Below are 15,129 nucleotides of genomic sequence, written 5' to 3' on the forward strand. Positions count from 1 at the left end.
AATACAGTGCCACTGACACGGCCTGCAACGAAAACATGCGGTCTCTCCTTCACTGCAGCCGAGGTGAGTAAGACATTTAAACGTGTTAACCCTCGCAAGGCTGCAGGCCCAGACGGCATCCCCAGCCGCGCCCTCAGGCATGCGCAGACCAGCTGGCCGGTGTGTTTACGGACATATTCAATCAATCCCTATACCAGTCTGCTGTTCCCACATGCTTCAAGAGGGCCACCATTGTTCCTGTTCCCAAGAAAGCTAAGGTAACTGAGCTAAACGACTACCGCCCGTAGCACTCACTTCCGTCATCATGAAGTGCTTTGAGAGACTAGTCAAGGACCATATCACCTCCACCCTACCTGACACCCTAGACCCACTCCAATTTGCTTACCGCCCAAATAGGTCCACAGACGATGCAATCTCAACCACACTGCACACTGCCCTAACCCACCTGGACAAGAGGAATACCTATGTGAGAATGCTGTTCATCGACTACAGCTCGGCATTCAACACCATAGTACCCTCCAAGCTCGTCATCAAGCTCGAGACCCTGGGTCTCGACCCCGCCCTGTGCAACTGGGTACTGGACTTCCTGACGGGCCGCCCCAGGTGGTGAGGGTAGGCAACAACATCTCCTCCCCGCTGATCCTCAACACGGGGGGCCCCACAAGGGTGCGTTCTGAGCCCTCTCCTGTACTCCCTGTTCACCCACGACTGCGTGGCCACGCACGCCTCCAACTCAATCATCAAGTTTGCGGACGACACAACAGTGGTAGGCTTGATTACCAACAACGACGAGACGGCCTACAGGGAGGAGGTGAGGGCCCTCGGAGTGTGGTGTCAGGAAAATAACCTCACACTCAACGTCAACAAAACTAAGGAGATGATTGTGGACTTCAGGAAACAGCAGAGGGAACACCCCCTATCCACATCGATGGAACAGTAGTGGAGAGGGTAGCAAGTTTTAAGTTCCTCGGCATACACATCACAGACAAACTGAATTGGTCCACTCACACTGACAGCGTCGTGAAGAAGCGCAGCAGCGCCTCTTCAACCTCAGGAGGCTGAAGAAATTCGGCTTGTCACCAAAAGCACTCACGAACTTCTACAGATGCACAATCGAGAGCATCCTGGCGGGCTGTATCACCGCCTGGTACGGCAACTGCTCCGCCCTCAACCGTAAGGCTCTCCAGAGGGTAGTGAGGTCTGCACAACGCATCACCGGGGGCAAACTACCTGCCCTCCAGGACACCTACACCACCCGATGTTACAGGAAGGCCATAAAGATCATCAAGGACATCAACCACCCGAACCACTGCCTGTTCACCCCGCTATCATCCAGAAGGCGAGGTCAGTACAGGTGCATCAAAGCTGGGACTGAGAGACTGAAAAACAGCTTCTATCTCAAGGCTATCAGACTGTTAAACAGCCACCATTGAGTGGCTGCTGCCAACACACTGTCATTGACACTGACCCAACTCCAGCCACTTTAATAATGGGAATTGATGGGAAATGATGTAAATATATCACTAGCCACTTTAAACAATGCTACCTTATATAATGTTACTTACCCTACATTATTCATCTCATATGCATACGTATATACTGTACTCTACATCATCGACTGCATCCCTATGTAATACATGTATCACTAGCCACTTTAACTATGCCACTTTGTTTACTTTGTCTACATACTCATCTCATATGTATATACTGTACTCGATACCATCTACTGTATGCTGCTCTGTACCATCACTCACTCATATATCCTTATGTACATATTCTTTATCCCCTAACACTGTGTATAAGACAGTAGTTTTAGAATTGTTAGTTAGATTACTTGTTGGTTATCACTGCATTGTCGGAACTAGAAGCACAAGCATTTCGCTACACTCGCATTAACATCTGCTAACCATGTGTATGTGACAAATAAAATTTGATTTGATTTGATTTGATTTGTACTCTAGATCATCGACTGCATTCTTATGTCACTAGCCACTTTAACTATGCCACTTTGTTTACTTTGTCTACATACTCATCTCATATGTATATACTGTACTCGATACCATCTACTGTATGCTGCTCTGTACCATCACTCATTCATATATCCTTATGTACATATTCCTTATCCCCTTACACTGTGTATAAGACAGTAGTTTTGGAATTGTTAGTTAGATTACTTGTTGGTTATCACTGCATTGTCGGAACTAGAAGCACAAGCATTTCGCTACACTCGCATTAACATCTGCTAACCATGTGTATGTGACAAATAAAATTTGATTTGATTTGATTTGATTTGACACACACACACACACACATACACACACACACAGTGTTTGAGGCGGGGTATCTCCTGGGAACCCCAGCAGAAGCAGGTCTGATTTCTGCTCTCTCCTCTGTGCATTAGGGCTCTGAGGCCTGAATACAAAAAGCACCTTATTCAGCAGGCACACAGACAGACACACACACAGCAACATCAGGGTCTGGAAACAGAGCCCCTCCGAGCCCACCTGAACAAACCTTCCAGGGTCTACAGATCATGATGGACATCACACACACACACTCAAGAAAGACCCTGTTTCTCACACACTGAGGGTGGCCCTTTTAGCTGTTTTGTTTCAACCTTTAACACTTAGCCTCAAGCGGTGAGCATTTTACAAGTATTATAGAAATTAAGCCTCCAACAAGTGATCAACAGGAAATGTGGATTATAATTCATGGACATTTTTGTACGGGTTGATACATTTTTCGTGAAGGGAAAATCAAGTCGGTAATTTCAAAGTGGAAATTACAAACATCAGAAGCCTTTTAAAACCTGAAATACAAGTTTTACATTTCCTGCATTGCACTTCTATTAGATTTACCACAATTGATTTGTCAGCGCTCTGGCACTGCGTCTGTAAAGGCTTCAAGCAGACATATGGATCGAGCTACTGCACAAGACTCGCTTCTATCGATACATTCCCAAACAGCCGAATCTAAACAGGCCGCTGATCTGAAAAGGAGAAATGCTCTGTAATTCATATCTTATGTGGATGTGTAATAGAAGGTAATAGAGTGATTTCAGTGGCTCAGTTATCTATTATATGGTTCAGTTGCAGAGTATTTTCCATAACCCACCCCGATACACAGGCACACAGGAAGGCAGCACAGAGACACTCACACATACATACACACATGCATACACACATACACACACACCTGGCAAAGGCCAGACTAAATCTAAGCCCACATAGGGGTTATTGAATTACTTGACTTTTAACATTTCACTATCGATTCCCTAAAGTTGATTAACTACATGTACTGTGTGTGTCAGCGCAAATCTGCTGCTCATTATGAGCAAACCTGGATTTACTTCAACGTCACAACAGATCATCTCATAACCCAAAGTTGAATTAAGAACCATGTAAACAATGCTTACACTAGCTGGACTCTAGCACTAAGCCATGATGCATGATACCACACTCATTTTTATCAATGAAAATCAGGTTTACAATGCGAAGCTGAACCAAACCTTAACTAATTGACTGGTCGACTAACTACAACATGTCAGCAACGTCTGCAAATAGACTCAACTCCCCACTACTCACCTGTAGTGACGGAAGATATCCTCCTCCACATCTGTGATGAAATGGCACTTGGTGCATGAGTGCTCCCCGTGAGGGCCCTTGGGGGCCGAGATCCTCCCCGTCTCTGCGCCCTCCTCCTCGGGCTTGACCTCCAGCACGCCATGGGTGGCATGGGCGCTGTCGTAGTGCAGCAGGAGCAGGTCGATGTCGCTGGTGGCATAGGGACACTGGTCACACAGGTGGGTGACACTGGGCCTGGGGGACGGGGAGATGTCCTGGGGAGACAGCTGGAGTAGGAGGCGGGCACAGTGGGAGCAGGCACTCTTCCTGCAGGCGAACGGGTAGGAAATCTCCCCCAGGTGCTTCTCGGGGCTGCAGAGGCCACGCGGGCAGAACGGGCAGTGCTTGATGGTGCACTTATGGATGCTGTGGGCCTGCTGGTAGTGGCGGAGCAGAGGCGCCACCACAATAACCTCAGGCCCGTGGTTCATGGAGTAGCGGAAGTCACAGAACTGGCAGTTGTAGCTGGTCACCACCGTCTCTGGGTCTGTTGCCCCCGGTGTGCCACCCATTCCTGTCTTGTCTTTCCTCCGGCTGTGGGGGGTCAGGTCTCGATCAGGGTCTCTCTCTCTGTCCCTGGCCTTGCTGCTTCCTCGTTCCCTCTCGGCTGGGCTGCCCTCCCTGGTCCCTCCTCCCCCAGGCTGGTTGTGTCTCTTCTCGTAGTGCTCCAGGAGACGTTGTGAGCTGGGCGACTCACAGCTGAAGCTGCAGTACTTACACCAGTAATAGTCCGCCGCTGTGGCGCCGCCGTCGGTCCCCGTCCAGCCAGGGGAGTCGGTGGCGCGGATGGGAACAGAGTAGCCAGCCACCGAGTCGTCCTCCGCACGGACCGCCACCCGGTCCGCCCACTTTCCCGGTTCCGCCCCCTCTGCACCACCGCCCCGTGTCACACAGTTCCCCCTCCTGTCCGAGGGCTTGTCGTCATTGGGCAGCTGTGGGGGGTGGGACTTCATCTTGTTGGGGTGGGCAGACAGAAAGTGCTGCTCCAGCTCCAAGGAGGAGCTGCCCATGTAGGTGAAGTTACAGAACTTGCAGCGGAAGTACTTGGTGTTTCCCTGACAGTCCGGAGTCTTCCTCCCGATGCCAATGAAGGTGCCTCCCAGCGTCACCTGGAACACAATGAAGAAGAGGAAGAGACATCAACTCATTTCACTTCAATGTATTTTTTCTTCCGCTGATTTACCTGAATCTTATATTTTCTTTTTCTTCGTTTTATTTGCAACAATTATTTATCACAATCCTACTCTTTATTTGTTGATAAATATGTGAAAGGGGAAGGTGATTTACAATCCCCATGCACTTCTCATTTCTCTTTTAACCCTCATCATATATTTTTTCATCTGTGAAAATAATAAAGATATACAAAATAAACCCAGAGCAATACACAGACAAAGTGCAATATGTGAGTCAGTCAGTCCTACACACAGACACAGGAGAAAAACCATCCTGACAACACCAACCCAAACTCATCACAGAAAGACCAGGAATAAAGAGAACAGCTTATCATCTATATCTACACAGAGTTGAGCTCAGTTTAGAATGGTTTATCAGATGTCACAATTCCATGACCAGCGATTCAATGATAAAGTGAAGAGGAATTGAATTGAGCAGATGGAGTCGATGTGAAGAGTCGATAGAACTTGAACACCTGCGATAACTGCGGCTCATTTATATGGTAATACACACTGTATAACAATGCAGTCTATTACGCTTTGTTACAAATGAATTCCCTCATTTTATTCAACAAGGGAAATGGCAAACTGAGATTGTTTTGATGCTCAAGTTGACAATACAGCCAACCAGAAGCAGTATGGTAGAAAGAAGGGGTTTATATCTGAATACTGCTAAAGAAACACCTGTTCCCTAATAATACACAACAAATCCACCCTCTATTTCCAAAAAGCATGAAAATGGTCCTGCAGGTGTGAACATCGAGAGTGCCTCGCAGGGATCAGCCGTCAAGGTTGTTGTCTAGTAAACGCAACAAACCAAACCAACCTTGCAGTCAAACATGTTCCCTGAATTTCAACATCCTACGCACCTTGACCTCGAAGTCTGCAACAAAGCGTCTCAAATCGAAAACATAAGGGCGGCTGTGTGAAATATCCCGGAGCCAGAGAGGTTTTGTAATTGGTAGACTATCCAGTGTGTATAAGTGGGAGGTCTCGATCCTCATGTGGTTTAAAGCAGCCTGACGTCACTTTCTAGACGATATGTAATGACTGAAACAGAGTCGGTCGCTCCTAAAACTGCCTGAAGAGACTAGCTACATACACCATTTATTATATGACCGCTCCAGTCAGTCAAGTGAAACGTCCTCTGAAATATGAGCAATAAAATAAATACACTGTAATACCAGAACATGTCTACTATGGAATGAAATGTATTTTCATTTTTGTGTATTTTAATCAAGTTTGGGGATTTTAAGTGGGAAAATATGGGGCTTGTGAAACAATTGAAATAATTGAATGCACCACGTTCGTTCATAATCCTGCAACTATAAAGTCTACTTTTCACTGCCTTCTAAATGCAGTAAGACTACAGATGTTTGATCTTAAGTCAGTACCTACCACTTTTTGCTCTCATGAAAAATGTATCAAAGCCATACAAAAAATGTCCATTAATTATAATCCACATAATAATTTGCATTTCCTGTTGCTGCAGAGGAAATTTCCTGCTGTAGCAGACTGGCTCAAATTAAGATCCTACATACTGTATGTGAACATGTGCAGTAGACTAAACATAAATGCCCATCCATAACATTCACTTGGGTGTGGAACAGTAAGGGTGTGAATTCCTGGGGAACTCAAAACTTTCCCAAAAATAACAATATGCAAAAAGTCTGTATGAGACACCACACGAGTCTGGCATTCACCAGATTGTTCTCCCACAGACACATATACACACATTCTGACTCCCCTCACATACAGAGACAGAAGCACATGCCAACTCACACACACAGAGACAGAAGCACATGCCAACTCACACACACAGAGACAGAAGCACATGCCAACTCACACACACAGAGACAGAAGCACATGCCAACTCAACTCACACACACAGAGACAGAAGCACATGCCAACTCACACACACACAGAGACAGAAGCACATGCCAACTCACACACACAGAGACAGAAGCACATGCCAACTCACACACAGAGAGACAGAAGCACATGCCAACTCACACACACAGAGACAGAAGCACATGCCAACTCACACACACAGAGACAGAAGCACATGCCAACTCACACACAGAGAGACAGAAGCACATGCCAACTCACACACACAGAGACAGAAGCACATGCCAACTCACACACACAGAGACAGAAGCACATGCCAACTCACACACACAGAGACAGAAGCACATGCCAACTCACACACACACAGAGACAGAAGCACATGCCAACTCACACACACAGAGACAGAAGCACATGCCAACTCACACACACAGAGACAGAAGCACATGCCAACTCACACACAAAAACTTGATAGACAAGTCAGTCATTTTTGGAGGAATTTTCTTCACACACACACACACACACACACACACACACACACACACACACACACACACACACACACACACACACACACACACACACACACACACCAGATGAGTGCTAGAGAGAAAGTAGAAAAGGTGACAGCCTCATAGTGAGCTGTCCGAGACAGTCAGACTTCTTTAAGGGGGAAAACTAATTTAGAGGTAATTACAATCCTTGGTGGGCTTTAAGGACAAATAGCCCTTCCTGCTGTATGATATGGCATTTAGAGGCCCAGACCCCGGGCCAAAGGCACCTCATTTTTAAGGAACACTGGAGTTAAATACGCCACTCGAATTGTAAACATGACATTGTTGAAGTTGAGGGAGAAACCGCATGCAGCGAAAGCTGTGCAGATGAATGGCTCTGACATCTGTTCATTACCCCTCGTTTAAAATAAATCGAGTTGCCTGTTTTCACTGGCTCCCTCTCCTTTCCCTACACTCTTTCCCCCCTTTTCATTGGGTAATGACAAATGAGCAGCCTTCGCTATTACCACATGGAAAATTCCACTAGGGGATGAATACAGAATAGTGTTTTTGATTCTACTTTTTTATTTTTTTATTTCATAGTGACAATATTCAAACCCGGTGGCACCCAATTGATATGGATAGTGAGACAACGATTACTAAGAAATATCTTTCAAATTAGAGGTTGGTAATAGCACCGAGTCACGTATGGCTCTTTTCTTTTGGAGATATTAGATAATATCTTTCAAACTCCCAAACAGTGGGGGTACTGTATGGTCCATGTGTGCAATATATGTTTGGCAGGCGTTTTCATGGATATTAAAGGTAAATATTCAGAAATCGCTCCACCATGTCCTGCTTGCTAAAAATCCAATAGTTAGTCTAATTTCAGTTTGTGACAAAGCAAGCAATGCATATTGTAGAGAATCATTGTACCATCTAAACCACAGTGAAGCAGCTTTTCAATAACCAAAAATATAATATTTTCAGCTGTTTGAAGCTGGTGTACAAAACCGATAGTAACAAAATCTAAAGAACGGGGAGCATAGAAATAGCGCACATAGAACATATCTACTGCTTCTTAGACTTGCATTCAATGAGAATGACATATCTATAACTCACATTTCTATATGAATTTGGTCAGGTGGCCCAAAAAGTTACATCTTTCAGCTTTAAACTAACGGCTAAACTGTAGTCCATGAATGTAATGTTTCAAGTTGAGATGTATTTATGACAGTGATAAAACAGACTACAGTTCCCATGAGGCCTCTCTCCTTTGACCCAGTCACTCTGATGACTCAAGTGTCCCACTAAGTCTCAAACCATGGCTGGCCTGGGTCTCAATGCAGAGAATGGTTGAGTTCCTGTCTGACTACATTGCCAGATACACAACGCATGGATAAATATTTTACATATAAGCTAACCACATCATATGATACAGCAATCTGATTCCCGGCTGCACAGTCGATGATGTGTCAGGTAACAATTGGTTGATGCAATGCTACGCCTGGGCATCTAGTCGGGCAGGGAATCTACCATTATACAGTACTACTGACGGGCATTCTGATACTTTGAGTTTCTCTGGTTATGTAAAACAAACACATACCCACTAACCAACACACTGTTGAATGCCCACAAACTGATGCGAATCATGTCAAAATTATACAAAGAGTTGATACAAAATGGTGTGCAGAGCATATGTACCTGTACGTCGTAGGTGCCGTTGAGTAACAACCGTGTGGACCCTGCAGCATCCTGTAGCACTCCGGTCAGGGCAGCGTGGGACGGGGGCCGGGTAGCATCTTTGGCGTGGAGGCTCTGTGGGGAGAAGCCCACCATGTTGTGCAGGGCCAGTATCTTAGTGTCCAGCTCCGCGTCCTGCCGCGTGCGGTTGTGCAGGCCCAGGTGGTACTTCCGGAAGTGTTTGATCAGGTCCGTGGGGTCGTTCCCATAGTAACCATACCCACAGATGTTGCACTTGAAGTCCTGCAATTTGGGAGAGGAAGGAGGGGCTACCCCTGTCTCGGGCCCCAGGGGACTGGGCATGGTGTCCTCGGCCCCCTCACCTACCCCCCTGTGTGGGTGGAGAGGGCGTAGCAAAGGGTATCCAGAGCTATCCATACCATCCTGGTGACCTGAGAGACCTCCTGTGGGGCTGTAGGAGGGGTCCCTGTCCTCGCCATTACGGGTGACGCCCTGGACGATGACGCCGCTGGCACTGCTGTAGCCCCTCCCCTGGGCACCCAGCAGCAGCACCCCTTCTACCCCTCCTCCCTCCCCGGCCTCCCCCCTCTCCCCCAGCAGCAGCTCCCCAGCCGGGCTGCGTGCCTGACCCCCTCCCCCCTCATCTGGTTCTGATCTGAACGGAGACAGAGACACAGCCCCATCGGGCTGGGCCCGGGATGCGAGCGCCGGCAGATCTGAGTCTGTCACCTCATGGCAGGGGAAGGACGCTACATTTCCTCCCTTCTTGTGGCTGGGGTAATTAAAGCCAGGCGTGTCGCTGCCGACTGTCGGCACTGTTCCTGTTCCTGCTCCTCCATCCCCCCTCCCTCCTCCTCCATCCTGTTCGATGGAGCCTGAGACAGAGCCAGGGGAGGAGGAGGGGTCCTCCTGATTGTCTGTCACCGGCACATGGGCCCGGCCTGGTTCGGCTGGCAGCAGCCCGTCGGCACCGTTAGGCTCTGAGGCCTGGCTCCCCGCACTGTCCTCGCTATCCGGCCCAGTGGCCTCCGAGGCCAGAGTCTCTCCTTCTCCTTCCTCCTCACCACCGAAGCTTCTCAAAGGGGGGTTCTTTTTCCTCACCATATCTGCAAGCAGCACACACAGACAGACAAGAGAAATGTTTTAGTGTCACGCTTCATTGAGGAATAAGTACAGTATATTAAACACATGGATAGAGGAATGAGGGAAAATGAATAAGTGAACTGGATCTCTTTTCAAGAACCACTTCAATTGAAGTCTATATCAAATAAGACGGAGACTGTATCAAATAAGATGGAGACTGTATCAAATAAGACGGAGACTGTATCAAATAAGATGGAGACTGTATCAAATAAGATGGAGACTGTGCCAAACAAGATAGAGACTGTACCAAATAAGATGGAGACTGTATCAAATAAGATGGAGACTGTACCAAATAAGATGGAGACTGTATCAAATAAGATGGAGGCTGTATCAAATAAGATGGAGACTGTATCAAACAAGATGGAGACTGTATCAAATAAGATGGAGACTGTATCAAACAAGATGGAGACTGTATCAAACAAGATGGAGACTGTATCAAATAAGATGGAGACTGTATCAAATAAGATGGAGACTGTATCAAATAAGATGGACACTGTATCAAATAAGATGGAGACTATGGTGGTTCTATTTTTTTCACGTCTCTCTCTCTCACACAATCAGTAAATAAAACATTCAAGAGTTCCTCCATTAAATACAACAAAGCTAAAAAAGAAGGTATTTTTGTACTTAAAACAATGGTGGCCGTTCAGCTCTGGGCCATAAACAGAACTCATGCTCTATAAGCAGTAACGACGCCAGACGCTGAGTTTTGTTGATGGCATTTTGATAAATACAATCTGTGCCTATAGTTACTGATAAGGGTTGTGAAGTGGCTGTGAAAGTAGTTGAGTATTAAGTTAGAAGGAATGAAATTGGAATGTATAAACTGATTATAGAGTTGAATTACAGTCAATGTTCAACAAAATAATTTGTCCATGTTTATGTCAAGCATACAATGGGTACGAAATTGCACTCAAAATAAAATAAACCATTTAGTCGGCTTTGCTGCAGCACAAACTGAATTAAATTTGGATGGAGGGAGGGGATGGAGGGGATCAGCATGAGAGCAATTTTCAGAGTTTGTTTCAGTGTGTGTGTGTGTGTGTGTGTGTGTGTGTGTGTGTGTGTGTGTATTAATTCACTAAACCCCAATTTTCTCCATCCAGAGTGCTAAGAATTTCTCATAATCCCAGTCTCATTTCTTCTCCAGTGAAAAATATGGAGAGTAGTTTCCTAATATAGGTTGTAAAGCAAATGGGTATTAAATAAAGCAATTTATGTTTGTAAGGGGCAACGCCTTCACCCGTGTTCGTAAAAGCCGTAGGAAAAATGTAATCTGCAACCGAAATCTCAACAGTCACCACACCCTGTTTCTATCATTACCAAGTCACTGTTGGTTAGCTCCCATCCCTCTGGCCAAAGTGGAATTTTACGACTGCAAATCATGTTATGAATCAAAATAAATGAATTAACTCGTGATTAATCAACAATGAAACAATGAAGAACTGGCCTGGTGTTTTAAAGGAATTCTTTTGAACTTGTTCTCTGGGTCTACGACTTCAATGCACAAAAAACACGTAGTTAATAAACGTGTTACAATCCGCAGCCGACAGACTCTGACCCCGAAAACTAACACTTACGAGAGTTTAAATTAAACTGGGCTGAAAACTGTGGGGATTGTGTAAATTTGTCCCAGAGATTGGAAACACTTTTCCAACAAGGCCTCATTATCGAATCACACCCCTTGAAATGGCTTCATTAACCTCTCCTAAAATTAGCCCAAAGACTAACTCAAAACTACTACACAAGACAGAGCATTTACCTGACCAGCTTGAACAAGAAGGGGTAAATAGTTCTTCAAGCAACAGTATTAGCATTCAACAACAAATCAATGTTCAGAAGAATACCAGAGAGACCTAGTGGGTAAACAAAATAGTCCATCAAATCCCACCCCCACGCGGAGTAGAAGAATCTTTGGGATTTTTTACTTTTAATGAACTTTGAATTAACGTAAACCCTTCAAAAAATGTGAATTCATCCTTAATCACATCTCAGACAAAAGAATATTCTGAAGCAATGTTCATTACCTGGCCCAGAAGCACTGCATCTGTCTCTTTCGTAATGTCACTAGGAAGCAGCATGAGCAGAGCTACAGTCGTTCTATACCCAGCTAGAGTTCCTCGCCACAGGAGGGCGATTTAGCATGAAATGTCTCCCGACTCATAAAAGAGAAAAGTTTTTTATTCCTTATATGCCGTACAATTACATGAAAACTTCAGGGGAATGGGCAGGACATTACCATTCCAATTCCCCATCAAAAGACATAATAATGGTCTCGTATTGCTCCCAGGCATCTGCACTGTTCCTACTGTACCAGGCAATTCACATCAACCTTTTCTTCCCCCCTTACCTCCTTTCACCCCCACCACTACCCTTTATTTTCCTATATTATGGTGCTCCTTGTCTGTTATTGTGCCTACCTCAAGCACTTACAAGATAAAATACAATATGCCTTATGCAGAAGAGACAACAATACATGTTATCATTAAAAAAAGTGTGGAGGAATGGACAGTTCAGAACCTGAATACAGAGCAGTAGGTATGGGCTGTTGATTCAGGTTCAGAACCTGAATACAGAGCAGTAGGTATGGGCTGTTGATTCAGGTTCAGAACCTGAATACAGAGCAGTAGGTATGGGCTGTTGATTCAGGTTCAGAACCTGAATACAGAGCAGTAGGTATGGGCTGTTGATTCAGGTTCAGAACCTGAATACAGAGCAGTAGGTATGGGCTGTTGATTCAGGTTCAGAACCTGAATACAGAGCAGTAGGTATGGGCTGTTGATTCAGGTTCAGAACCTGAATACAGAGCAGTAGGTATGGGCTGTTGATTCAGGTTCAGAACCTGAATACAGAGCAGTAGGTATGGGCTGTTGATTCAGGTTCAGAACCTGAATACAGAGCAGTAGGTATGGGCTGTTGATTCAGGTTCAGAACCTGAATACAGAGCAGTAGGTATGGGCTGTTGATTCAGGTTCAGAACCTGAATACAGAGCAGTAGGTATGGGCTGTTGATTCAGGTTCAGAACCTGAATACAGAGCAGTAGGTATGGGCTGTTAATTCAGGTTCAGAACCTGAATACAGAGAAGTAGGTATGGGCTATGGTTCCAGGTTCAGGGCATGAAGACAGATCAGTAGGTATGGATATGGCTCCAGGTTTAGGGCCTGAATACAGCAGTAGGTATGGGCTGTGGCCCCGGGTTCAGGGCCTGAATACAGAGCAGTAGGTATGGGCTGTTGATTCAGGTTCAGAACCTGAATACAGAGCAGTAGGTATGGGCTGTTGATTCAGGTTCAGAACCTGAATACAGAGAAGTAGGTATGGGCTATGGTTCCAGGTTCAGGGCATGAAGACAGATCAGTAGGTATGAGCTGTGACTCCAGGTTCAGGGCCTGAATACAGAGCTGTAGGTATGGACTGTGGCTCCAGGTTCAAGGCCTGAATAAAGCAGTAGGTATGGGCTATGGCTCCAGGTTCAGGGCCTGAATACAGCAGCAGGTATGGGCTATGGCTCCAGGTTCAGGGCCTGAATACAGAGCAGTAGGTATGGGCTGTGGCTCCAGGTTCAGGGCCTGAATACAGCAGTAGGTATGGGCTATGGCTCCAGGTTCAGGGCCTGAATACAGAGCAGTAGGTATGGGCTGTTGATTCAGGTTCAGAACCTGAATACAGAGCAGTAGGTATGGGCTATGGCTCCAGGTTCAGGGCCTGAATACAGAGCAGTAGGTATTGGCTCTTGATTCAGGTTCAGAACCTGAATACAGAGCAGTAGGTATGGGCTATGGCTCCAGGTTCAGGGCCTGAATAAAGCAGTAGGTATGGGCTATGGCTCCAGGTTCAGGGCCTGAATACAGCAGTAGGTATGGGCTGTAGCTCCAGGTTCAGGGCCTGAATACAGCAGTAGATATGGGCTATGGCTCCAGGTTCAGGGCCTGAATAAAGCAGTAGGTGGGGGCTGTAGCCCCAGGTTCAGGGCCTGAATACAGCAGTAGGTATGGGCTGTAGCTCCAGGTTCAGGGCCTGAATACAGCAGTAGATATGGGCTATGGTTTTTCCTCTCGTGTTTTCTAATCTCTACCTTGGCTGAGGTGGTGCCATGAGTTCTGCTGCAACCACATAGTATAGAGGTCCTGCGGGTCAACAGTGATTAAATGCGATAGAAAAAGTTTCCAGAAAACCAAACATAGGCCTGTTTACCAGTGCATGGAAAAGCTACCCAGCGGTTAAAAACTGGTTGAAACGACAGTTCACTCAAGTCTGTTTCTCATCACACCACACTAGTCAACATGTTATGCCATTAAGACAGCAAGAAAGAAATATGCAGACAGTAATATGTACAGCATGAACAAACAGTACAAGGACTTGTATAGCGAGATAGTGTTGTTAAGTCAACTCTCAGAGGCTCCATCAGTTTAAAGCCTGATGAACGAGACTGACACTCCTGCCCCAACCCTATCCATGACAGGTCTTTCAGAAGACGGTCAGCATCCCAAATGGCACCCTATTCCCTATTTGGCGCACTATGTTTGACCAGGGTCCATGGGGCTCTGGTCAAAAGTAGTTCACTATGTAGAGAATAGGGTGCCTTTGGGGACGCAAACATTAAGATAGCAGATAGGAAGAAAAGAGGCTTCTGGCAGATGACCTATTCTGAACACAAAGGTGTGCTCGTATTCCCATTCAACCCGCTAATTGAGACTATAACACCCCATTCCAACAAAGTAAGCAACCCATGAAAATGGCAAGATCACCCACAGAACTTCAATCTTACTCGCAGACGATTATCATACAAATGTAATAATATTGCACAGAAATATATACACAGAATCCCCCGAAGATTTTTTTAAAAATTGTATGGTAAAACTGTATTGTAAAGGGACAATTGCATTGTATAGAGAAACCATTTCACACCTTCCATTTCAGACGCATCAAATGTACTTTTCTGCAGTCCACTGGGCTATAATCAATAGCATGCCTAGTAACCCCGGCAGTCAGTCAGTCAGTGACGGAGCTGCGAGTGGAGGAGAGGCGGGCGAGAGTGAACCCCGCGTCGTCTCCTGTTACACCTCAGAAGTAGAGAGACATTAGGCCAAACACAACGATACAGAGGCTCATTTGTAAGGAAGCAACGTGATTCAAAATATGTCAT

General features: G+C 45.8%; 1 protein-coding gene across 1 annotated transcript in view; it reads right to left on the bottom strand.

The window, feature by feature from the left end:
• LOC115131463 (trichorhinophalangeal syndrome I) overlaps nucleotides 1-15,129 on the bottom strand; it is a 186,877-nt gene that overhangs the window by 134,356 nt on the left and 37,392 nt on the right. Inside the window, 2 exon segments of the mRNA XM_029663208.2 lie at nucleotides 3,585-4,732; nucleotides 8,839-9,944. Of these exon segments, the coding sequence (XP_029519068.2) occupies nucleotides 3,585-4,732; nucleotides 8,839-9,944 (2,254 nt within the window).

This window comes from Oncorhynchus nerka, linkage group LG7, assembly GCF_034236695.1.
Source record: "Oncorhynchus nerka isolate Pitt River linkage group LG7, Oner_Uvic_2.0, whole genome shotgun sequence".
In the NCBI taxonomy this organism is placed as follows: Eukaryota; Metazoa; Chordata; class Actinopteri; order Salmoniformes; family Salmonidae; genus Oncorhynchus; species Oncorhynchus nerka.